The following is a 25,043-nucleotide window of genomic DNA, read 5'->3' on the forward strand; positions in this document are numbered from 1 at the left end:
TTTGCAGGCTTGGAATCTCCTCTCCCTTATCAGATGTCAGATTTGAACAGGGGGTGAAGGCAGTGGGGAGAAAGACTATGACTAGTCATTTAGGCTTTAAAGGATTCAGAGGGTATGACTCATACTCTACCTTTCAAATAAGTGGCCTACCAAAACTTGAAGAGCATGTGGCTTGGACGGAGGTGACACTTCTCATCTGCCTTGCCCACGTGCCACTTCCTTTTCAGTTATCTGTTGGCTCTGGCAGAATCTGTTTTGTTTGAAGGCGAAGTGAAAACTGGTCGCACACTCTCCTACTCTCATCTGAAATAAAAGAATTTAGTGAACCTGTGGTGTTGGTATCTCAATGTACATATTCTAGCAAAAAGAGGTTGGTGTGGCCCTTGAAAGGCTTTGAATGTTTTAAGTATGATTCACTGTGGTTTTTAATTTTAGTTTTGGGTGTATACATGCAGTGTCCTGTGCTATCAGTGAGTTAGGAAAGGGATAGGAATAATTTGTGGATGAGGCCTGTAGGATCTTTAAATCTGGGAGCACAGGGTTGGAACAGCCTGTTTTAGTGTTGTCACACAGTGTACACGTGGGTGAGTGGCTGCTGTGTACTTGCTACATGAACTAGATTAAAGTTTGTCATTGTACTCTGTGTTCCTGACTCCCTCCTAAAAACTGTAACTATTCTTGTGGCCTTCACTCAGGTTTCTAGATGACTAATGGCTGAGGATCCTTGACCTTTCTCAAAATGGTAACACTGGGACCAAAGCATATTGGCTAGTCCTAGCTCTGGGATGCCACAGGATGAATCTACTTTTGCTATTTCAAAGTAAAATTTATGCCATATGGCCAGTATATAAAATAAAAGTTTATTTTCACACAACTCCCTGAGTCTTTTGTGATCTTCACATTATTTTTATTATTACTTTTTAATCCTATGTATATAAGATCTGAGGATGAAATGAATGGATTATAGAGGCAGTACTTCCTATTGGAGGGATACTAGAAAGGCTGAACTGCCAGTTGCTGATGGCTGGAATTTCACTGGAGCTTGTTCCTCAGGTTAACAATTTAAACGCTTAAATGCCTGGTGAAGGGAGAATTTTTGCTGCCTCAGCAGTCATTTTCACTCATCATACTTGTGGCTGAGACTAGGCTCTAACTATGGGAAAGCAGAGAGAGTTTGAGAGCCTGACCCTTACCCTACCCCCTGGCATCTCTCTCAGGCCTGGACTTTAATATTCCTTTCAAATGAGACCATATATATAGTCATAGAGAAAAAGGAGCCTTAAAAGGTGTTTTTCATGCAATTAAAATTATTAAATGTAAACACTTAAGTCTATGCCAACCATTTTTATGACCCTGTTTTGGCATTTCTTCATTTTTAAATATGATGGACTTCTCAAACTTGGAAGTGATCTGGGCCTTTCTTGACCTCTGAGAGACACTACCTAGATGGCAAGGAAAGGAAAGTCTCAACAGGGATTAAGATGAGAGAAGGAATAGTCTTGACAGGCCGTTTTGCCTGCCAAATACTTATGTCAAGGCTAACCTGGTTGGTAATGGCAGTGATGGAGGTGCTGGGTGCAGTGGCCACAGTAGGGAAAGCGTCACTGACCAGTTGATTGTGTTTTCTTTCTTTTGTCTGTTACCTTCCCATTTTCCAAATGTTGTTTTGTGTGATTGGACATGCTTGTGGCCTAACCATCTCTCTCTCTTGAAAGGACAAGACCCAAAATGTATGCTTCTTTGGGTGTGCTCCAGGGTAATCCGACTTCCATGAAATCAAATTTTCAGGTGTTCTTCTCCATAGCACTTCAGTCTTTGGCAAACAGAATGCATTTGTGTGTGTGTGTATGTGTGTGTGTGTGATAGTATGTATAACCTAAATGGCTGTACTTACTAAGTTCATATTAAAAAATTTCATTTTAAATATTTATTTATTTTTGGGGGGGGGCGGACAGAGAGAGAGGGAGACACAGAATTCGAAGCAAGCTCCAAGCTCTGAGCTGTCAGCACAGAGCCCGATGCGGGGCTCAAAGTCATGGACCGCAAGATTATGACCTGAGCTGTAGTTGGACACCTAACCCACTGAGACACCCAGGCACCCCAGTTCAGATTTTATCAGTGAATTTGATATAGGATTGTTCCCCCCCCCCACACCTGACCACCCCAACATATTTTTTTGAGGTGAGGTATAGTTTCACTTGTTGAATGTTCCAGAGAGGTTTTCAGTTAAAAAAAATTTTTTTTAATGTTTATTTATTTTTGAAGGAGAGAGAGAGAGAGAGACAGTGTGAATGGGGGCGGGGCAGAGCGAGAGGGAGACACAGAATCCAAAGCAGGCTCCAGGCTCCGAGCTGTCAACACAGAGCCCAATGCAGGGCTTGAACTCATGAGCTGTGAGATCATGACCTGAGCCAAAGACGGACACCCAACCAACTGAGCCACCCAGGCACCCCATTTAGTTTTATATTATGGAGCGGTATATGTCTAAATAGGCCTATCAGACTGTCTCCCTGACATTATTTTGTTCCAGGGCACTCTCTTTTTCCCTCTGCTGAATCAGTGAGCTGGGATTTGATGGTTGATTTTTTTTTTTTACAGAAGCAGATGGGAGATTGTTTGGTTTCAGAGTGAATGAGTTACCTGTACTTAGTGATAGTAGGCTGCCCTCTCTGGTCAAACCACACCTATGGCAAATGCATGGTATTTTTCATAGAAAGAACTCTGTGTGTGTGTGTGTGTGTGTGTGTGTGTGTGTGTGTGTGTGAGAGAGAGAGAGAGAGAGAGAGAGCGAGAGAGAGAGAGAGAGGAAGGGAGGGTAAGAGAGAGAGGGAATATTATCCCATTGGAAAAACAACTCCCAGGATGCTGTGAAGAGGATCATCTTTATAAGTAGTGCTGAGCTTCTGAGGCAGGAGCAATGTTGTCTCCACCTTCTCTATCACCACTTTCCTAATTTCCCAAGTAAAAAGGACTACTTCTACTTTTATGTCCCCTTATCCTCTGCTGGAGGTACTTCTAAATACTAATTTATATTTGTTTGTTTGCATGTATGTCTCCTCCTACCAAAGTTGTAACCCCTTAAAAGTAGGGACTTAAAAATACTTTCTTTTTTTAAAAAAAATTTTTTTTAACATTTATTTTTGAGAAGAGAGAGAGCATGAGTTGGGGAAGAGAGAGAAGAAAGAGGGAGACACAGAGTCTGAAACTGGCTCCAGGCTCTGAGCTGTCAGCACAGAGCCCGACGCGGGGCTCGAACTAACGGACTGCAAGATCATGACCTGAGTTGAAGTTGGACGCTCAACCGACTGAGCCACCCAGACACCCCTTAAAAATACTTTCTATTCCTGGGTATCTTATAGCATGTAGTAGGTCCTCAATATGTTAGATGAACAGATGGATGAAGAATTAAATTCAAGTAATTTAAGAGTGGATGCATTCTGGTAGAAGCTTTAAAAATGACTTAAGGTAATCTTTATAATTTCTGGATGTGTTTTTCTCTTATATTTCTTAAATTAAAAATTCAGCATAAACTTAAGCTTGATAAAGTGATCACTGAAATCACATGGAACTGAGTAGTTTGGGATCTTTATATATCTTAAATTGTATCAAGTTATATCATGTGTAATTCTGGAGAGAATGGATTTAGTAGGTTATGAGTGAACATATTTTGGGTCCTGTGAGGCTGTCATTAGTCCATTGATCTAAAGCATAAGAATTTTCTATTAATTTATGTTGAAGACTCAAAGGCAGAGAGAAGTTTTAACTTGTGATACACTTGATTGATTTAAAGTATCTAAATCAATATTATTAGGATAGAGTCAAGATATATAATTATTTAGGAAACAGACCTTTTTCCTATTGTCATTCTCTGAAATGCTTTTTAAAAATTTTGGATTTGTGTTAAAAAGGAGATTGGGGCACCTGGGTGGCTCAGTCGGTTGAGCATCCGACTTCAGCTCAGGTCATGATCTTGTGTTTTGTGAGGTCAAGCTCTACGTGGAGTTTTGTGCTGACTGCTTTGGAGCCTGAAGCCTTCTTCCTAATTCTGTGTCTCCCTCTTTCTTGGTCCCTCCCCCACTTGTTCTCTGTCTCTCTGTCTCTCAAAAATAAAGAAACATTTTTTAAAAATTAAAAAAAAAAGTAGGAGATAACTTTAAGAAGTGAGGCAGCTTGAATGTTTAAAATCTCATTTTCCGCAGATGAAACAGACTTCTGTCTGTTTCTGACTACTGGTTAGTCATGGTGGGATTTGTTTGGCTTTTATGAATGCCATTAAATTTTAATGTACAGATCAGATGTCTTATTGTAGAAAAATGGTACAGTGTCTGTTTTAGACCTATCAGTTTACCACACAAGGGAACCATTAGTGGAGAATCAAATTGATTCCTGCAAAGCCTTTTGATTTCATCATCTTTTTTCTGTTTCTTTTCTCCATGATGGTTATTCCTTTCATTTATTTATTTTTCTTTTATTTTTTTCCAAATTTGAAACACTTAGGCAGTAATCGAATCCTTGCAAGTAGGCGTAGTACAACAGTTGCATTCTGTGATTCTTGTTTGTTTGCTTTAATTTCATCAGGGTTCATGTCACCTGGGAACAAAACCAAGTTTTGTGACTTTTTAAAGTTAATGATCTCTATGGGTGAAAATTCCTGACTGCCTATACTGGGTGAAAATTCATTTATTTACTCATTCAGCAAATATTTACTGAACATTTGTTATGTGTTGGGCATTCTCTGAAGACATTAATGAACAAGATAGACAAGGTTCTTAGCCTTGTTGAACTTAAAGTCTTGTGGGAAATAGAGAAAACTAAACTGAGAGGGTGTGAGCAGTCTCATGGGAGCACATAGGAGGTGTACTTGTAGATTTGGGATGGTTTCCTGATAGAAGAGTCATTTAAAGGCAGGGTCTAAGAGAGTAAGTAGTGGTTAGGGGGGATAGAGGGGGGAGAGAGAGGTGTTTGAATTCGAGGGAATGGATATGAAATATCTTGAAGCAAGATGCCAGTGCTCTTTAACGAAATGTCTTCAGTGAGTGGTTGGCTGTCCCTAAAGGTCTTTTGAAATATTTCTCTTGAATATTTTAAAGTTTTCATTGAAACATTTTTATTTATTTTAATTCCAGTGTAAACATACAGTGCTATGTTAGTTTCAGGTGTGCAATGTAATAATTCAACACTTCCATACATTACCCAGCGCTCCTCATCACAAGTGCACTCCTTAATCCCCATCACTTATTTCACCCATCCCCCAACCCACTTCCCCTCTGGTAATCATCAGTTTGTACTTAACAGTTAAGAGTCTGTTTCTTGGCTTCTCTCTCTCACTCTTTTTCCCCTTGCTCGTTAGTTTTGTTTCTTAAATTCCAGAAACATTTAAAAATAAGTGTAACTAGTTTTACAGCATGTATTTTCTGCCATATTGTGTATTATATACCTGTCTTAAATGTTTCCATGTAATTTGGCTCATTTGATTTATGGAAAGCATCTGCCGTTAATCATTGGCAAAGCCAGTTCTCACTGTCTATCTAGCCAGCTGGATCAAATTTACTTTTTTCAACTTCACTTTTAAAATAGTTCTTGCTTTAGTCAATTGTCTTTTAAACATATTTAAATAATACAATTTTTAATATTTACTCAGTACTTAACATTTTGTTATTTATAACCTCTTGTCTTTTGTTAGTTGTCATTTTTTTCTGTGAGTCCAAATTTCCATCTGGTATAATTTTCCTTCTTCCTGAAGGATTTCCTTTAACATATCCTATAGTTCAGGTTTGCTGATGATGAATTCTTTCAGCTTTTATATACCTGAAAAAATCTTTATTTCACCTTAATTTTTGAAATGTGTTTTTTTTGGGGTGTAGATTTTTAGATTGATGGTTTTTTTTTTCTTTCAGTACTTTGCTTCACTGTCTTATGGCTTGCATTGTTTCTAGCAAGAAGTCTGTTGTTATTCTTTGTCTTTTTGTATATAAAGTGTCATTTTTCTCTGACTACTTTAAATATTTTCTTTTCAACCTTGGTTTTGAGCAATTTCCTTATGATGTGTGTAGTTCTCTTCATGCTTTTTGTGTTTGGCCTTTATTGAGCTTCTTGGACCTGCAGCTTTATAGTGTTCATTAAAAAAATTTTTTTTATGTCATCCTCTCTTCAAATACTGTTTTCTCTTTCCCCCTTTTCTCTCCTTTGGAGACTCAAATTGCACATGTATTAGGCTGCTTTGAGTTGTACCACATCTCACTGATGATCTGTTAATTTTTTCAAGTCTTTTTTTTCTGTTTAATTTTGGGTAATTTTACTTGCTATGACTTGAATTTCACTGATCTTTTTTTCATGCAATATCTTATCTGTTAGTAATTTATAAAGTCTGTTTTTGTATCTGAGACACATCTCTAGTTATTGAGTCTTGTTCTTATATCTTTTATTTATCTATTTAATGTACTCAATCTTTCCTTTAGCTTTTGAGCATATGGAATACTGTTATAATAATGGTTTTAACGTTCTTGTCTATTAATTTTGTCATATGTGTCATTTCTGGGTTGTTTTTGAATGATTTCTTTTCATTGTGGGTGGTGTTTTCATGCCTATTTGTATGCCTGGTAAATTTCAGTTGGAGGACAGTGTCATATTACTGTTGTAACAGACACAACATTATCTTCCAGTTCTGGAGGTCAGAAGTCCAAAATGGGTTAATAGAGTTGTGTTTCTTCTGAAGATTCTAGGAAATAATCCATTTCTTTGCCTTTTCCAGCTTCTGGAAGCTGCCCCAATTTTTTGGCTTATAGCCCTGCATCTCTCTTACTTCTTCTGTCATTATATCTTTCTGCTTCTGCTGTTACATCATTGTGAAATAATACCTTCAATGTGCGATAAAATAGCTGTCAACCTAGAAATCTGTACTACAGAAATAGTCTTTGAAGTAGGAGGACAAAATAGATATTTTCAAACAAACAAAAATGGATACATATTGTTATCAGCATTCTCTTAGTAGAGAAAATTCTAAAGAATGCAATTCAGACAAAGTCAGATGATTCTAGATGTAAGGCCTGAGATATAAGAGGGAATGATTAACCAAAATATGGGACAATTTGTTGGTAAATATAAACAAACTTTGACTTACATAGTATAACAATGTAATATCTAATGAGATATAAAGGTTAAGATGAAAGATAGGACATATTATACATGAAAACAACATAAACATAAAACAAAACTTGGAAACAGCATAAAGGTCAGAAAGGGATGATTGGGAATTAAACATGCTAAGATCATTCTTTGGGAAGGAGGTAGAAATATTGACTCATTTTAGATTTTCACGAGACTGATGCACTGCCAACTGTGCTAAGAGGACAGCTTTTATTTTAGATTAAAAAAAAATATTTTGGGGGGGCACCTGGGTGGCTCAGTCAGTTGAGCGTCCAACTTTGGCTCAGGTCATGATCTCACGGTCTGTGAGTTTGAGCCCCGCGTCGGGCTATGTGTTGACAGCTTGGAGCCTGGAGCCTGTTTCGGATTCTGTGTCTCCCTCTCTCTCTGACCCACCCCCGTTCATGCTCTGTCTCTGTCTCGAAAAAATAAATAAACATTAAAAAAAAAATTAAAAAAAAATTTTTTTAACGTTTATTTTTTGAGAGACAGAGTGTGAGTGGGAAAGGGACAGAGAGAGAGAGAGAGAGAGAGTCACAGATTCTGAAGCAAGCTCCAGGCTCTGAGCTGTCAGCACAGAGCCCGAGGCAGGGCTTGAACTCATTAACCGCGAGATCATGACCTGAGCCGAAGTTGGATGCTTAACCAAACTGAGCCACCCAGGCACCCCTGTTTTAGATTTTTAATGTGCCAAGTATGCATGCTAAAATATTTAAGGTGACCACAAAAAGGACAGAGTATATAACCTTTAAGGGAATAAGAAAAAGATAGAAATAGCTAGCAACCCCCCCACCCCCGCCAACAAAAGATAAAATAAGGAAAAAAGAAAAAAAATGAATTAAAATTACAGGCCATATAGAAAATAAGTAATAAGATATGAAAATAATCCTAAGTATATCAGTTATATTAATGAATTTAAGTGGGCTGAATTACTAAGTTAAAAGTTCCTAGCTGGATAAAAAATCTGTAGCTGTATGATATTTATAAAAGACATCTAAAACATAATGACAGTGAGGCGCCTGTGTGGCTCAGCTGGTTGAGTGTCCGACTCTTGATTTTGGCTCAGGTCATGATCCCAGGGTCATGGGATCGAGCCCTGAGTGGGGCTCCATGTTGGGCATGGAGCCTGCTTGTGATTCTTTCTCTCTTTCCCTCTGCCCCTGCCCCGCTTGCACTCCTTTTCTCAAAAAAAGAAAAAAAAGAAAAAAGAAATTTGTACATGAATGTTAGCATTATTCATAATTCCCAAAAGATGGAAACAACCCAGATGTCCATCAACACATGGATGGATAATCAGATTTTCAAAGCTGAATAAAATAGTATTCAGCTATGAAAAAGAGCAAACTAGTAACACATATACTATGACCTGGATGAACTTTGAAAACATTTATGCTAAGTGAAAGAAGCCAGACACAGAAGGTCGCATAGTACATGATTCTTTTTATATATCCAGAATAGGTAAATTCATGGAGATAGAAGGCAGATTAGGGGTTACCAGGGGATGGGGAAAGAGGGAAATGGGGCGTGATTACATAATGAGTTCAGGCTGCATTTCTGAGGTGATAAAAGTTTTGACCCAAGAGAGGGGTGGTAGTTGCTCGGCATTGTGAATATACTAAATGCCATTGAATGGTACTGTTTAGAGTGACTGATTGTATGTTATGTGACTTTCACCTTAATAAAAAACTATGTTGTGATCTAATTTTGGTCTTTCATATTGATGAAGATAAACTTAAGTTTGATTATATACCAAGTTGTTGAGACTGTGAGGAAATAGTACTCTCATCTATTGTGTTAGGAATGTAAGTAACTTCTGTGATTGGCAATATGGCAACATTTGTCAAAATTTTAAGTGTCTGTACCTTTGACTCAGCAATCCCATTTCTGGATTGTGTCTTACAGATACATACATTTTAAAATGATATTTTTCAAGGTGATTTATTGTAGCAGGCTAATGAATTATGGACTAGTTGTATAGTTATATTAAAGAATGAGGAGGCTCTTTATGTACTTTTATTAGAACATTTCTCAGGTAAATTAGGTGGAAAAAGCAGAATGCAGAGAGTATGAATAGTATGATCCTATTTGTATAAAAAAGTAGAAGCCTGTCTTTGTTTCTAGATGCATAAATGTTTTATTTTAAAGAATACAGAGGAAACTTGTAACATTAATTGCAAGTAGATGGAATTTGAATGTCTGGAAGATAGTGGAAAGAAGGTGATTTTTCACTGTCTTTCATATATAGGACTATACATATTCTATATAACTTAAAGTTAAATTAAAGATTTAATTTAAAAGTTAAAAAGGAACAGTAAACAACCAGGCCTCTAAGAGTGATCCAAAGCCACATCAATGAGGATCTGTTCTTCATTGATTTCATTCATTCATTCATTCATTCATTTTTTCTGTATGATCAGGTTGTCTATGTTATTGAACTGTATTAATATTAAACTATCAATAAATGGTTCGGTTATTAATGCTAGTGGCCTTTTAATTAACAACATAATGTTAGAGGGCTCTTTTCAAACAGTCCAGTGGATTTGTCAAATCCTTTTAGCTAGATGAATGAGAATTTATGCATTACTTCATACTTTTTGTTTCCTCCTAATCCTTTGTGTTATCTGATTATTAAATTTCATTTAACACAGTGCTTTGGCATTTTAATTTACTTTCAGATATTAAATCTGAAACTGTTGTTAAGGATTTTCGTTCTTTGTGTGGTGTCTTTTAACGGCTGTGTCTATGGGGCGAGGAAGAAGGAAACAAAGGAGTTGCAGAGATATATAGCAACTAAACTGAAAGGTCTAAAACATTTTGTCATCATTTTTTGTTGCCAGGAAATAACAAAGAACAAGGGCTTAGTGAAGTGAATGAGTGAATGTGTGAATGAATGAATGGATGGATGGATGTACCCCCTTAATTGTAGATTTTAAAAGTTAAAATCTTAAAATCCTATTGTAAATTGGTCTTGGCAATTTTCCATGCAGTAAAAAAATGTGGATATGTCCCTTCATTCTTTGCATTCCACGTGATATTCTTCTGTTTGGTTCTGCCAGTGAATTAACTCCAAGTTCCTCCCCGCAGGGTGGAGAATGCTTGTACCAAGCTTGTTCAGGCAGCCCAGATGCTTCAATCAGATCCTTACTCGGTGCCTGCTCGAGATTATCTTATCGATGGGTCAAGGGGCATCCTTTCAGGCACATCAGACCTGCTCCTCACCTTCGATGAGGCTGAGGTAGGCAATCTGAGGCCCATGCAGACCTCTTCCAGGCAAAAGTCTTAAAGATAGTCTTAAAGGTAATAATGGAGGATTGATGATTGTTGAGGATGGGAAGATGTTGAAGAGCTGCACATCTGAATTAGCATGTTTTCTACTTATTGTTCACTCATTTGACTAAAATATGAAATCTATTTTCAGGTTCGTAAAATTATTAGAGTTTGCAAAGGAATTTTGGAATATCTTACAGTGGCAGAGGTGGTGGAAACTATGGAAGATTTGGTCACTTACACAAAGAATCTTGGACCAGGTTAGTCATGTCCAGTTTTTATAATAAAGAGTTTTTAGAGATTGTCCAGTTTGATCAAGGTGAAAGGAGTACTCCCTCCTGCTTTTTGCCCAAGATTAGTCATGACACGTTGGGTTTTGAGGTGTCTGTACTCTGCTGATGGAGCTGACACTGTGTTTCTAGTGAGGAGATATCATTGTCTCTGAAAGCTGAATCTGCTTTCTACAAATCCTGGCCCTGCCTAATGAATTAAACTAGACATTGTAAATGTTGCTGGAGAATATAGGAAATACTTTTCTATTACTGTAATGCTTAAGGCCACCCTGAATTCTGACCCCTCCATTCCATATTATACAGCATTCCTTCACTGTCTGCCAGCTGGCCTGTAGCTCTTAATGACCTCGTATCTTGTTAATTAGCCTGCCTACTATTATGGATTCATGCCCTAGCCCGAGGCTGCATAATATAATCAGACCTGGAAGAAGAGAAGAGCTACTGTGACTAAGTCTCATTTTGAAATGATTGTTTAGTCACCTGAGAATTGAATATTCAAAATACATGAACAGATACCAGCTTTTTCTGTTATAGGCATATAACATGAACTTGAGGGTCCTTAAAGTATGATTGAGACCAATGACAGGACAACCTCAGATGTTCAACTTATCAGTAGTAAAGATCACATACCACCTCATAAGAGTCTTTTGCCTTAGGTGAAATGATTTTTAATTCACAGTGTGTTCATGAGGTTCCAATATAGTCATTTTGTAAACTTATGGCAGTTAAGACTTTCTCTGAGCCATCTTTGAAGATCACCAGGAAATGCCTTTAGAGCAGTATTCTTTAAACTTTCCCATAGCACTGGGAAAATAAAGTTTATTTCTTCAAATAAAATCTTACACGGAATCCCAACATATAAAAGACAAAAATGGAACTATTCTGAATGAGGCAGGGGCAACCCCTCCTTTCCTACCCCTCTTTGGTATCCTTTGATGATCTGTGAAACTACTTAAGAAATCTTAAGAGCAGTTTGAAAACCAAAGCTTGAGAGAATCACATAGCACCTTTGAATAATAACCAAAGTAAACAAAAATTGCTAGCAGGCCGGTTCCAAAACACCAGATGCTTTGATTGCTGTCCTTAGTATAATTATTTTTATAATATTTCTATTTGTTTCTAATTATAAAAATAGTACATGCTTATTTTGGACAAATCGGAAAGTACAGAAAATATAAAGATGAAAACAAAACACATTATTGTAATTCTTAAGATTTTTTCAGCCACTAGATTCTCAGTACGAAGCTCGCATGAGATTTTTTTTTTTTTTTTACTATTTTTTTTTTTTTTTTTAATGTTTTTACTTTTGAGAGAGAGAGAGAGAGAGAGAGAGAGCATGAGCAGGGGAGGGGCAGAGAGAGGGAGAATCCAGAAGCAGGCTCCAGACCTTGAGCTGTCAGCACAGAGCCTGATGTGGGGCTCGAACTCACTAACTGCGGGGTCATGACCTGAGCCAAAGTCATACGCTCAGCTGACTGAGCCACCCAGGTGCCTCAGCTTGCATGACATTCTTACATACGTGCAGTGGCCAGATACATTATGTGAACCTGGTATGTGTAGTAACCAGGCAAAATATTTTTATTCATTTTTTGCAAATACATATTTGTTTTTCACAAATACGTTTTTATATTTTATATACATATAATATATTATTTATGTTATAATTATACATTATATATTATTTATATTATAATATATATTTATATTATTTATAATATATAGATATATTTTATATGTCAACCATGTGAAAATTATGTCATAGTTTGGATTTACATTTAACAAATTACTTTTAATGAAACGAATAAAGTTGCATTGTTACAGCTGCCCTGAAAAATTTTTATCAAAAATGCTACAGTTCAGTGACAGTATCTGTTGTTTAAATAAGCTGACAATCAGTTTGGACTTTTGTAGTCATTCGTAATGGATCTAGGCTCAGAAAGTGAATCTGGATCGTTTCACGAGTCACCCTGCACAATTTATTCCTTATGCCCCAGGAATGACAAAGATGGCCAAGATGATTGATGAAAGGCAGCAGGAACTGACTCACCAGGAGCACCGAGTGATGTTGGTGAACTCCATGAACACTGTGAAAGAGTTGCTGCCAGTTCTCATTTCAGGTATTTTCTGCCTGTACATTATCTTACAGGAAAAAAAAAGTCACTATATTCTAAACTCCTGAAGCTCATTTTCTTTTGCTGCTCGGTTGCATGTCCTTCAGGCTGGGTAAAAATGAGACCTGATAGATTGGGTGTTACTTGATGGCTGTAGCTGATTGGCTAAGAACCAGTATTCATCTTCTGTAATGTCCTCCTTCTCCTGCTCTTTGTTTGAAGCTGCCTTTCCTGTTGCCCAGCTCTGTTCTCATAGTTCTACTAGGCTCCTTTTCTAGGAGGTAGAATGTCTAGAAACTTTAATTATGGGCATATGAATATTGACACTTTTATTTGTGTTATGAAAAAAGAATTAGCTGGAATGGATATTATGGAGTACTATATGACAAAGAAGTGACCCCAAAGTCCACAGTTTTTCCTAAAATAAATTGAACTGTACAGAGCTAGTGTACCAGATGGGACTTCTTTTCCACTGGGTAGAGCCCAGAAATGCAAACATGGTGGCTGCTGTCTCAGCTAGCAAGAGGGAGCTACACTCATTGGGTGTGTAGTATGTACCAGATACCTCATGGTTCACATAAGTTATCTTAGTCAAGTTAAGGGTTAGTTTAACTGTCAGAGGGCAGCTCTATAGTCTGTCTTTTTTTTTTTTTTTTTTTTTTTGTTTCCTATTTTCAAAATCTTGTAGGGCATGTCCTGGTACCCCCAGATCCTACCTTCCTGCTTTGGCATTTCAGGTAGTAGCTAAAAAAGGAGAGGTGAATGTAAGAGCTCAGAAAGCCCTTATATGAACCAGAAAACAAAACATTTGTGAGTAGAGTCTTACTATCTCCATGGGAAATGTTTTTGAGGCCAGCTGTTCCATGTGATAGAAGAGTTTTGGGAGCAAGATTTCTTTCTGATCTGGGTAACTCAATAAAGTGTTGGTTAGTCTTTGTCTTCACAATTTTAATTATTTTATGGGAAGATATTCTCTCTCTCTAGTGCTTCAAATTGTCAGTATTTTCTTGTACTTTCGGGGGTTAAAAAGTTCCTACTACATGTTGAGAGAAATTCTGAAAGATAAACTCAGTATTTTGGGATCTTCATTAGGATTTGGGTGCAGGAGCATACTGCAGTTATAGTTTTACTGACTATTTTTGTCTTGTCCTATTGGGTGTGCATTAGATGGGGCACAGTGTTAGGGCTGGGATGATAACTGATTTAGAAGGATATTGGACATTTTGGGATTATAGGTCATCTATATATGCATGTCAGATTAGCTCCCTGATCATTTGTAGTGATGTCTTGTACCTTAAGGTTGCTGATATTGGAACTTCATTGGCAGCCTTCAGTGTTTTGTTTGTTTGTTTGTTTTGTTTTGTTTTTAATATATTCTTTTTTTTAAGATTTTATTTTTTTAAGGTATCTCTACACCTAATGTAAGCCTCAAACACACAACCCGAGATCAAGAGTCTCACGTTCCATCAACTGAGCCAAACTAATATATTCTTTTTAAGATCTTAGAAACCCAAAACATGTACTAAAATATGGAATATCTTGTGTGAATGTTGTCATACAGCAAGATTAAATTCTAAGCTTAGTTTCTGATCATTTATTTTTACAGCTATGAAGATTTTTGTAACAACTAAAAATTCAAAAAACCAAGGAATAGAAGAAGCTTTGAAAAATCGCAATTTTACTGTAGAAAAGATGAGTGCTGAAATTAATGAGATCATCCGTGTATTACAACTCACTTCTTGGGATGAAGATGCCTGGGCCAGCAAGGTGTGTGTTTTCAGAGGGGAAATAAGAAAACTCCTGAATTCTCCCCTCACATTTTATCTTGTAATTGTGGGTAGCGTAAGAGTACTCAGATTTTATGAAATAATTTCTACTTCACTCTTCATGGGTTTCATGGGTTACTTGCTGCTTTTGCAAATTTACTTTGCCCCAGACTAGAACAAAGAAATGGGTATGTGGGGTGAATGGCCAGTTGAAGGCTCAGATGTGTAGCTTTTTCTTTAAGCTGGACCCTCGCTGGTCTGGTGGAGGAATTCTGATGTGGTGTCTACTCCCCTGGGTGGGAACCCTCCCTTTTTATGTGGGTGGTTGTTGCTAGGTGACTAAGTAAGATACAGAATATGCCTGTGACTGAATTTTATGGAAACTTTTCCTTAACCAACCTTTGAACTAAGAAATCTACAGAGGAAACTGTTGGCATTTCTAGGTGTGTCCCTTCAGCATACCATTTTCCTTAAGGAAAGCTTAATTAAAATATTAGTTTGCACATTCGTGAAAACCTCGTTTGAGGGTCCTATTCACCCTTTATCTAGAATTTCTTCGTGGACTCCAAAAGAGTTGGTGGATTTCTTCTAGAGCCTAGTCGCGGTGGTCTTGTGTTGCTGCTACTGTGGTCTGCTTCTCCCTGTCTAGTGACTCTCTGGGAGAATAGGGGCACTTGGGTTTACGCTTTCCTGGGTAGAGCCCGAGATACAAGCAGTGGAGGAAACACACTCCAGGATCCAGTTTCCCCACATGTGACTCAGATGGTGTTTCCAGAGCCCCCAGCAGGCTAGTAGCAAAGAGGGGATTTGTAATATGACTTCCACTGGGTGTGCAGTAGGGCTGTGTTTATCCTCCAGGACACCTATAAGGTAAGGTCAAAGCTGTGGTCTTAAAATCACCAGCTTTGTTGCTCTCTCTCTTGTTGCCCAGAAAGTGAATCTAAATATGCAGAAGGAAATTAGCTTATCTTAACTATGGATTTGTTTACAGAGGCACAAAGCTCTTGAACAAGTTCTAAGACTGTATTTTAAATCTATATGGTGAAATCATTTTAAGTCTTTGGTATTTTACTTAATTTTGCTTTTGCATATTTGACAACTTTCACTTCCCTGTTATGACTTCTTTATGCATCTTTTTTTTGTTCTCTTGTTTGTTTTATTCTTTTTCTCACATTTAGAAGGTAAGCTTTCTCTTGCCCTCTAGTTTCTTTTTCGCTTAAAAAGAGAAAAAGCATGTCTGTGAGGTTTTCTTGTGCTGTGTGCCGTGCCTTATTCCGTGTGCCGGTGTATAACACTGTGTCCGAATGTGCGTCAGAATGTGGTTTAATCTGGGACTTGGGGCTGTGTCTGGCAGACTGGCTCTGGCTCGTATTGAGCTATTTCTTTGGGGAAAGCAAAAGAAAATACATTACTATGGGATATCAGACTTTCTGTGTTTGGTGGGTGCTTTCATCTTTTTGAACAGGCTCCTGAGAACTGTTTTGGCCTGGTCATTCCTACTGACTTCATTTGAGGGGCAAGTTTCTCCAAGTAGCCGGGTCACCTCCAAGTTACCTGTGGACCCTGCTCTTAGGAAAGGAAACTTCTAGCAGATGCCATCACTGTATTTGCATTTGCTACCAGTCTTCTTTGCAGGCTCCGGAATTTTGCTTTAGGAGATGTGTCGCTGAGGTTTTAACCATAATGGAAATGGGTAGGCTAAGGAGTTTAGATGGGGCACCTGCCCTTCACAATAATCCTAGCCTTCAAAATCTAAAGGGAAAAAGTTAAGTGTATCTAAAGTTTTTCCTAACTTCAGTTCGTGGTTCACTGCATGTCCTGCTAAGCTGTGAATCAGCCATAGTTCTCCATCACCTCATGGTCCCCTAATCTAATCTCTTTCCTTATTCTCTCTCCTTTGCTTCTAGCAGATGAGAAATAGCAAAAAAGAGGAGCAGGCATTACGACTTTAATGGTTTTCTATTTTTGGAAGGGAAAAGTTATCCATCATTTAGTTAATAAGTGTTATTAAGCTTTATTTTGTGCAAGTTCCATTGAGAGATGCTTCTTTTTTTTTTTTAAATATGGTCAGTGGAGTTTTTCAGGACAAGGATTAGGCACTTGGGGAAATATACAAGGGAAACAGACCTGGTCCCCACTGTGTACATTCTTGTAGATGTTTTAGTCTTATGCTGATCTGGAAGGAACCAGACTGTTAGGGTACTATACAACTATCAGAATGAAAGAAAGTAAATAAAATTAGTTCACCTGAAAGAAGCTCAAGTATATAATCACATCAGAATGAACAAGAAATGTTTATTTTTAAATCTCATTTTGCTTTTGTTATACATTTACCTGGTTCAAAAATCAAAATGCTATAAAAAGATGTACATGACAAATCTTACTTCCAACCCCATCCCCATTCACTCTACTTCGCCCTACCCCTTAAGTTTGATTGTTTCTATTAGTTGCAAGAACGCTTAGAAAAAAAAATTTCACCTTGAGAATGGAAATTGGTAACTAGGATTTTGGTTATTTTTTTGGTTTGGTAGCATTATGCATCTTTCATTGCTCAGCTGTAAGCAGTGAGTTAATCAGACCTTATGTCTGTCTTTGACCACTGGCTCCTCATTCTATTTACATATATCTTTTACCTCCTCTTGACCCTGCCAATAAAGAATTAACTTTGTCTTACCATACTTGTTTCATGCTTCCCCATTGGTGCAGTTTTCTCCTGGAAAGTGATGGTTCCTCTAGAAAAGTGGGGGAAGAAAGTAAGTGGAAAAAATTCTTGGTAAAAGTGCGTCTTGCCAAATAAGTTTTTAAAGAGGCAATGTGATAGCTAATTATTTTACCTTTTATACCTACCTTCAAATTACAGATTTACAAATTTAAAAGTACTTTCACTTTAAACACTTTATTTTATTTTGAAAGTAAAAATTTTCCCCTCCTGAAATCAACAGTCATAGTGATCATTAAAAATTAATTTAGTGTACATTGTGAAGCAAAAGAATTTGTGAATTAAACACAATCATAATCCTACCCTTTGTAAATTTAGCAGTTTATACCTAATCTCTTTTTTTTTTGTATTTATGGTATTGTTTGTTGATGCATGCTGAGAATCAAGAGGAAGTGAGAAAAATTTTAAAAGCTAAGAGTTTTTGAGCCCTACATAGGCGCTCCCACAACTGCTCCTTGAGTCATTAGATGCTATTATTCAGAACTAGTTCTTGCAGTGGATCTCCTTCTGTGGGCCTAGGCTGGTCGTGAGTAAATGTAGTGACTGACTCAGATGTCTTACACCGAAGATTACTTTACCCTACCAAAGAAGGAAATAGTGGTTAGAACATGTGATCCTATAATACTTGCTGTTAAATACAGACCATTGAGATTTAAGGGTTGATTTTTATATCATTTTTGAAAAAATAAGGTTGTATGTGAGGATTTTTTATATTATTATTAGAATGTCTACTATGAAAATGAAACATGATTTAAGATTGAATCAGTTAATTAAAATGATTCCATTATAGGTGTTTTATTTTTATTACTGAGATATAGTTGACATATAATGGTATATTAGTTTCAGGTGTACAACATGATGGAGCTTCTTAAGGAGTCTTAGAGTGTTTTATGTTAGCAGAAAATACAATAAAAGACTTATCTCTTGGAGTTTGAGATAAATAGTTAATTAGGCATTTATGATATTTTAGCCCGTCCCCTCTAAAAGGAGAAAAGCCCAAAATGTTAAAGCAATTGAGATTTCCCTTCTGATCCAAGTGATCTTGTAGTTGCTACCTCTGATTGTGTGCACATAGGGTGGCATAGAATTTTAGAGCTGGGAAGCTATTCTTTTTTATTTTGGTGATAGGGAGGTATTCTCAAAGATGGGGAACTGAAGTCTGGGAGAGTAACTTCTCTGAAATTTCAGGGGTAGACAACTTTCTCCCACCACTTAAATGTAGTTTGTAAAATTTTGTTCTGCTCAGTCTATGCTTTCCAGAAACATCTTTGTTTAAAACACTAATTTAAAGGTGGGGGAGGGGAATGTCACCAGGAATGGAACAGAGTGGGAAGGGAAAGGTGGGGAGGGGAAGTGTCAGTGGGAAAAGGGAGAGTAGGTTGGGCAGTGAACAAGAGGGGGTCCTTAGTCCCATACTGCAAATTTTCTGGAACATGGCATTGTAGGACCTCCCTTTTTCTACTACAGTTCCTCTTGATTATTTGTAGGAGGAGCTCTGGTTCTCAGTTCTAGTCAGTGTTCTTTAGATCTCACTATGTATTACATTTCAGGAGCGTTTCAGTTCCTGGGAGGGTGTACAGAAAGGAGTTCTTTTAAGGTTGTCCCTCTGCTTTCTGGTGTGTGACAGTGCCCAGCCACCGTGGTTTTTTCATTTAAAAGTTGAACTCAGAAGAGTTTTACTGTAGAAGGGACCATAGCGGGAGGTGACATGCCAGCTGTCCCCAGAGCTGCACACTTAGATCTGGTCTTTTTAAAAAACAGTCACTCTTTAAAAAAAGAGAGAGAGAGAGAGAACAGGGGACCTGCGTGGATCAGTTAGTTGAGCTTCTGACTTTGGCTCAGGTCATGATCTTAACAGCCCAATGTCATGATCTTGCAGTTCGTGAGTTTGAGCCCCACGTTAGGCTTTGTGCTGACAGCTCAGAGCCTGGAGCCTGGTTTGGATTCTGTGTTTTCCTCTCTCTTTGCCCCTCCTGCTCACGCTCTGTCTCTCTCTCTCTCTCTCTCAAAAATAAACAAACATTAAAAAAAAAAGAACAACAAAAAAAACCAGAGAAGAAATTGGTGGAGACTTCTCTCTTTCCCAAATTTGAGATTTTGCAGAGAAAATATTCAAATGAGGTGTGTTTTTTTTGTTTGTTTTTGTTTTCCCTTCTATTTAATATCCAGATTGTACTTGGTATTTAGGCTTCACATGGCTTAATGAAAACTTTGTGGTACATAGTACGGTTGACCACAGGGTTATGGTTATTTTCCCCCTTTATAAATATATCTCAAAATTGACTTCTGGTCCTAGTTGTTCAGTCACTTGGTTTATATCATATTTGATATAAATATACTTCTTATGTTGCTTATGACAATTCTTTTAATTCCATAATAAATACTGCCCTTCAAAAGAAATATATATGGGTTTCTTAGAAGACCAAAATATTTGTTCCCATGGACATTTTTTATTTTAATAGATATGACATTAAAATGTAATATGTTTAAATGTTTATTCAAAACTTGCTCTGTTCCAGAAAGAATTTAAAGTGGTCCTTTCAGTTATTGTCTTAAACACCAAAATTATCTAAAATTCAGGCTATTAAAAACTTTGGTAACTAATTGAAATTCCCAGTTTAAAATTGCAGCTTCATTTCAACTTTGCTGTAGATGCTTTTTAGGGGAAAACCAGCACCTCTGAATTTTAATTTATTGATGCCACATCATCTTCCACTCAGGAGTCAATTACTCACTTCCTGAGAATTAGATTCTCTCCTTCAAGAGTGGTGGTCATTGATGCTTTATTAGGGAGGAAAAAAACAATTAGTTTTGAGGGTACTGAGTAGAGCAAAGCCACTTTTTTGTCATTATGTTTCATATCTTTTTTGGGCAATGGAGAATAAAATAACTCCTTTAGGTTAGTGAGGATTATGATTTTGATTTCTAGAGCTTATTTTCTGGACACTATTAACCCAAGCCAACATCAACAAGGCAAGGACCTGCATAACATAAGGTTAGTAGAATCTTTGGCAGCTCTTTCTGGTAAAAGGAAAAAGTTCATGGGTTTGATGTCAGCAAACCTGAGATCAGTTGGGTTTGTAGGACTGAGCCCTTGTTTCTTAATTTGTAAAATTAAATTATATTTATTTATTTTTTAAATGTTTATTTATTTTTGACAGAAAGACACACACAGAGTGCGAGTGGGGGAGGGTCAGAAAGCGAGGGAGACACAGAATCTGAAGCAGGCTTCAGGCTCTGAGCTGTCAGCACAGAGTCTGACACGAGGCTTGAACCTACCAGTGGTGAGATCAGACCTGAGCCAAAGTTGGACGCTTAACTGCCTGAGCCACACAGGCGCCTCATGTAAAATTAAATTATATTTAAATTTGAGGTTCAATAAAGAAATGAAGGGAAGAAATACCTAAAACAACTTGACTTGCAAGAAATCCTCAAAGTTAGTTTCCAAATTAATCTTTTTAATCTTTTTTTAAGTAGTCTTCATACCCAACGTGGGCTCAAACTCACAACCCTGAGATCAAGAGTTGCATGCTCTACTGACTGAGCCAGCCAGGGAGCCCCAAACTAGTAGCCATTAATGCTAGAGTAGACACACACAAAATGTGATCTTGTTCCTGTGAATTTAGGTTTTTGAAATGCAATAAATCTCTGATTTTATTTCACTAAAAACATAGTGTGTTAGGGAAATGGTTATGAAGTATTTTTACGTGGATATGATTTCTCTTCAGAGTGTGTGCATATTGCCTCGGTCAGAGATCGTGATTTTTTTTTTCTGTATCCAGATGAAGTCCTATAACTTATATTAGACACTAACGGCTATCTAATTCTCTGAGGTTGGGAGTTGCCCGAGCCTCTCTAAACAGGTATTGATTTGGGCCTTGCTAATTTGGAATCATGCTAATGCTGACTTTTAAAGGCAGGCTTTGCCGTAGAACAAGATGGAGGAGGAGCAGATATTTAAGCCATTGAGAACGAAAGCACTTAAAAAATGCCATTTGTCTGCTTGTACTAATTACAAATGGATATAGAAATACTGTCATGACACTCTCTGCCTTCTGTTGATAGATAGCCCCATAATTCCAAATAACTTAGAAATAGAAAATATTTTCTTTACATTTTTTCAGTAATTTAGTTCACTTCTCATTCATTGCTGTGGCTGAGAATTTGCTATTCAGAGTCTTTGATAGCCAGGGTTAAAACGGAGAGCAGTCATTATCTGTTTAAATGGGGAAGGAAGAAATCCTAAAGCCGAGAGTCCTTATAATGTGAGTAGGTACTTTGGAAAAACTGTGGTCAGGCTGCTGATCTTAGGCCTGTGAGCGTTGTCAGCACTTACTCTGTATTAGTATACTGTACTAATTCTTTGAATTAAAAGTTGGGGGGGGGGGCGGGGGAATGCTCCTTGTGCCCCCGTGTGGAAACATAGTGATACAACACTTTTAGGAACCCCAGTTTTGCAGGATTGGAAAGTGAAAAAAAGTTAAGGATTCAGGGCATTGCCCAGAGCTTCAGAGGTTAAATCCATGCTTTGATGGATGAACTCTCTAAGAGCCAGTTCCCTAGAGCAAAACTTTGATGAAATTTTAAAAACTTCATCAAACTATAGGTATAGTTTTAGTCTGTTTCAGCTTCTCATGCCATATCCTGGGAGATTTTATGGTAGTTTCATGCTAGCCATTTTGAATCCTGATTGTAAGCAATAAATTGAGACACGCTTTATTTTATTCTGCCTCTCCTTCCAGGTTAGTATGGTAAAGGAACGAAGAATGAGGAGGGTGAGGAGGATGGCAGGGAAGGCCAGAAAAACAGTTTTTTCTTACATTACATTCAGTGGTTTATTTGTGGAATTAAAACTAAATTGCTAGATTAAAATTTTCAGTTTTTTTCCAACCAGTAATTCCAAGTTTTTCAGATTAATTAAGTATAGTGAAGCATCATCCAGTGTTTGTGTATTTCAAAACAAGATGTAAAAGAACTGTGATTTGTGGCGCTACATGCTAATGAGGCTTCCCTGATGCAGGGAGGGCTTTGCCAGGGTTGCGCTAGATGAGTGGAAAGGCTGATAATGAGGCATGTGACAACAGGGCTTTTTCCTGCTGCAGACATTAAGCATCTTTTGGCTTGAGTGATTTTACCAGTTTTCACAGTCTAGCAATAGAGAAACCAGAAAACAAAATAGAATTAACTGAAGATTTGCATGCACAATGCTGCATTTTGACAGAAATAAGCACTCTGGTGTGATGAGAGTATTTTTAAGGCTGTTTTAGGACTACATTAGCTATTGTATGTTAAGTGCTGTAACTTTTTCTCTGTCTTACTTTGTATCATAGTATCTCAGTTTTTGAAAAGAAAATAATTGTGGTGTTTCTCTTCAAAAGGACACTGAAGCCATGAAGAGAGCATTGGCCTCCATAGACTCCAAACTGAACCAGGCCAAGGGTTGGCTCCGTGATCCCAGTGCCTCTCCAGGTAACCCACTGGTTCTACTTTTCTGACAGATACAGTAAAAAGCGAAAAGTCAAGCAAACAAACAAATAAAGAAAGAGGGTCTTTCCATAATCTCATAATTCTGAGATAACTACTGCAACATTTAGGGGCATACTCCATTCTCTGATAGTTTTGACTAATTGAAGCATTACTGGTCCTTAAAAAGATGAACGGCATAGACTAATCACCTCTCATCATGGAGGAATAAACCAAACTGAAGTGGGCATTCTCTGCCAGAATATTGGCTCACTTCTTCCCTGAATCAGAAAGGTAATTATTCTGAATAAAAACTCTTGTCTTGGGGCATCTGGGTAGCTCAGTTGGTTAAGTGCCCAAATCTTGGTCTCAGCTCAGGTCATGATCTCATGGCTCATGAGATTGAGCCCCAGATTGGGCTCTGTGCTGACAGTGCAGAGTGTGCTTGGGATTCTCTCTCTCCTTCTCTCTCTGCCCCTCCCCCATTTGCTTTGTCTTTCTCAAAATAAATAAACTTAAAAAAATTATTTAAAAAAAAACACCTGTTATCTTTAGGGGAGTCTGGGTAGCTCAGTCGGTTAAGCACCCAACTACAGCTTGGGTCAGGATCTCGTGGTCCGTGAGTTCAAACCCCACGTCAGGCTCTGTGCTGACAGCTCAGAGCCTGGAGCCTGCTTCGATTTGGTGTCTCCCTCTCTCTCTGCCCCTCCCCCACTCATGCTTGCTCTCTGTCTCTCAAAAATGAATAAATATTAAGAAAAAAAAAACCCAAACTCTTCTCTTTCTAGTTCCCATTGGGCAGATTTCCATTTATGTCAAAAAATTATTTAATTAAGCAGATTAAATGATGCCAATAAGAATTGGAAAGAAAATTTGACTTACGTAAAGACCCAAATGGGTTATTGAGCTGGGTTTTATGGATTTTCTAATCTAATATTCAGTTTTAGATTAATATTTGAATGAATGTGAAAAGCCTAATGGAGGTTAGAGGTGCTAAGTAGTATTAAATTAGTAGAGCTTATTTTCATCATCTGTATTCTTACCACAAGCTGCTTATCATCTCCAGATGGATATGGTTCCAAGTATTTTTTTTTTTAGAAGTATCTGTGGTTAAAACCTCACCCTCTGCTTATAAGGGCACTGCTTGGCTGTTAGCTATTGGATGTATTGCCTTCTATTCACTTGTCTTCAAAAAATCACCCATTCCTTCATGACTGAAATGACTTGTAAAGTATCCTTTCTAAATAATTAATATGTCAACAGTGAGGATATTGAGTATCTCTTTATTTTAGGGGATGCTGGTGAGCAGGCCATCAGACAGATCTTAGATGAAGCTGGAAAAGTTGGTGAACTCTGTGCAGGCAAAGAACGCAGAGAGATCCTGGGAACCTGTAAAATGCTGGGGCAGATGACTGATCAAGTGGCTGAACTCCGAGCCCGGTAAAATTGCTCTACTCTTACCCAAGTTAGGTAACAGATCGTATCTCACTCCTGACAAAGTAATTCAGAGACCAAGTCTCTGCTAATTTCCCTGTGTTATTTTTGACTAATGGACAACACAGATTTTATACTCTATTAATTCTTTCAAGATTGAAGTGAACTTCTCCTTTGATAAACTTTCAAAGTAGCAGATGCTTTGTAGCAAGGTTGAAATAGAAATAGAAATATGGTATCTTAGTTTCTAGCCATAGGCTTAGAAAGAATAAGGGACAGTGGTGAAGTCTGGCATGGGTAGCCATATCTTTTATGAAGGATGGGTAAAAAGAAACAAAGAGTGAAAACACTAGAATTATTTCATGTTATTCTAAAATCCAGTTAAATAGGTTATCCTGTAAGTTGGTTATTTCTAGACTTTTGAGTCTCTATTTCGTCATTATTCATTTGGTTTCATAATTCTTTTACTTCCTTTAAGACTTGACTGTTAGAACTTTTCCCCCTGTAAACTAAATCTATATAGTTTACTGTTAAGAAAACTCAGTATAATATAGGCTTCTTGGAAACTCAGCCATAGAGTTAATGCAGCTCTAAAAGATTATCCTCATTTTTATGGACTTTTATAATATCAGCATTGAGGAAAAATTGAAATATGAAATACTAGTGTAGATGAAGTTTAATTTGGCTTCAAGAAAGTCATGAAACATCTTGAGATAATTGGAATATATAGGGTCTCCATACAAACAGGCCTCAGAAATAACCCCTTGACATGTTGTACACCATTACACTTGGTTTCAAATGTATTAACAGAATAAACTTAAGAATACAGTTTTTTGGGGGTGCC

At 37.5% G+C, this 25,043-nt stretch overlaps 1 protein-coding gene across 2 annotated transcripts in view; it reads left to right on the top strand.

The window, feature by feature from the left end:
• Positions 1–25,043, top strand: part of VCL (vinculin) — a 110,380-nt gene that overhangs the window by 53,168 nt on the left and 32,169 nt on the right. For both annotated transcript variants that reach the window (XM_058698359.1, XM_058698360.1), the window contains exons 3-8: positions 10,231–10,381; positions 10,565–10,673; positions 12,701–12,823; positions 14,424–14,584; positions 22,681–22,771; positions 24,058–24,205. In XM_058698359.1, the coding sequence (XP_058554342.1) occupies positions 10,231–10,381; positions 10,565–10,673; positions 12,701–12,823; positions 14,424–14,584; positions 22,681–22,771; positions 24,058–24,205 (783 nt within the window). The remainder of the gene's footprint in view (positions 1–10,230; positions 10,382–10,564; positions 10,674–12,700; positions 12,824–14,423; positions 14,585–22,680; positions 22,772–24,057; positions 24,206–25,043) is intronic.

This window comes from Neofelis nebulosa, chromosome 13 (genome assembly GCF_028018385.1).
Source record: "Neofelis nebulosa isolate mNeoNeb1 chromosome 13, mNeoNeb1.pri, whole genome shotgun sequence".
Taxonomy (NCBI): Eukaryota; Metazoa; Chordata; class Mammalia; order Carnivora; family Felidae; genus Neofelis; species Neofelis nebulosa.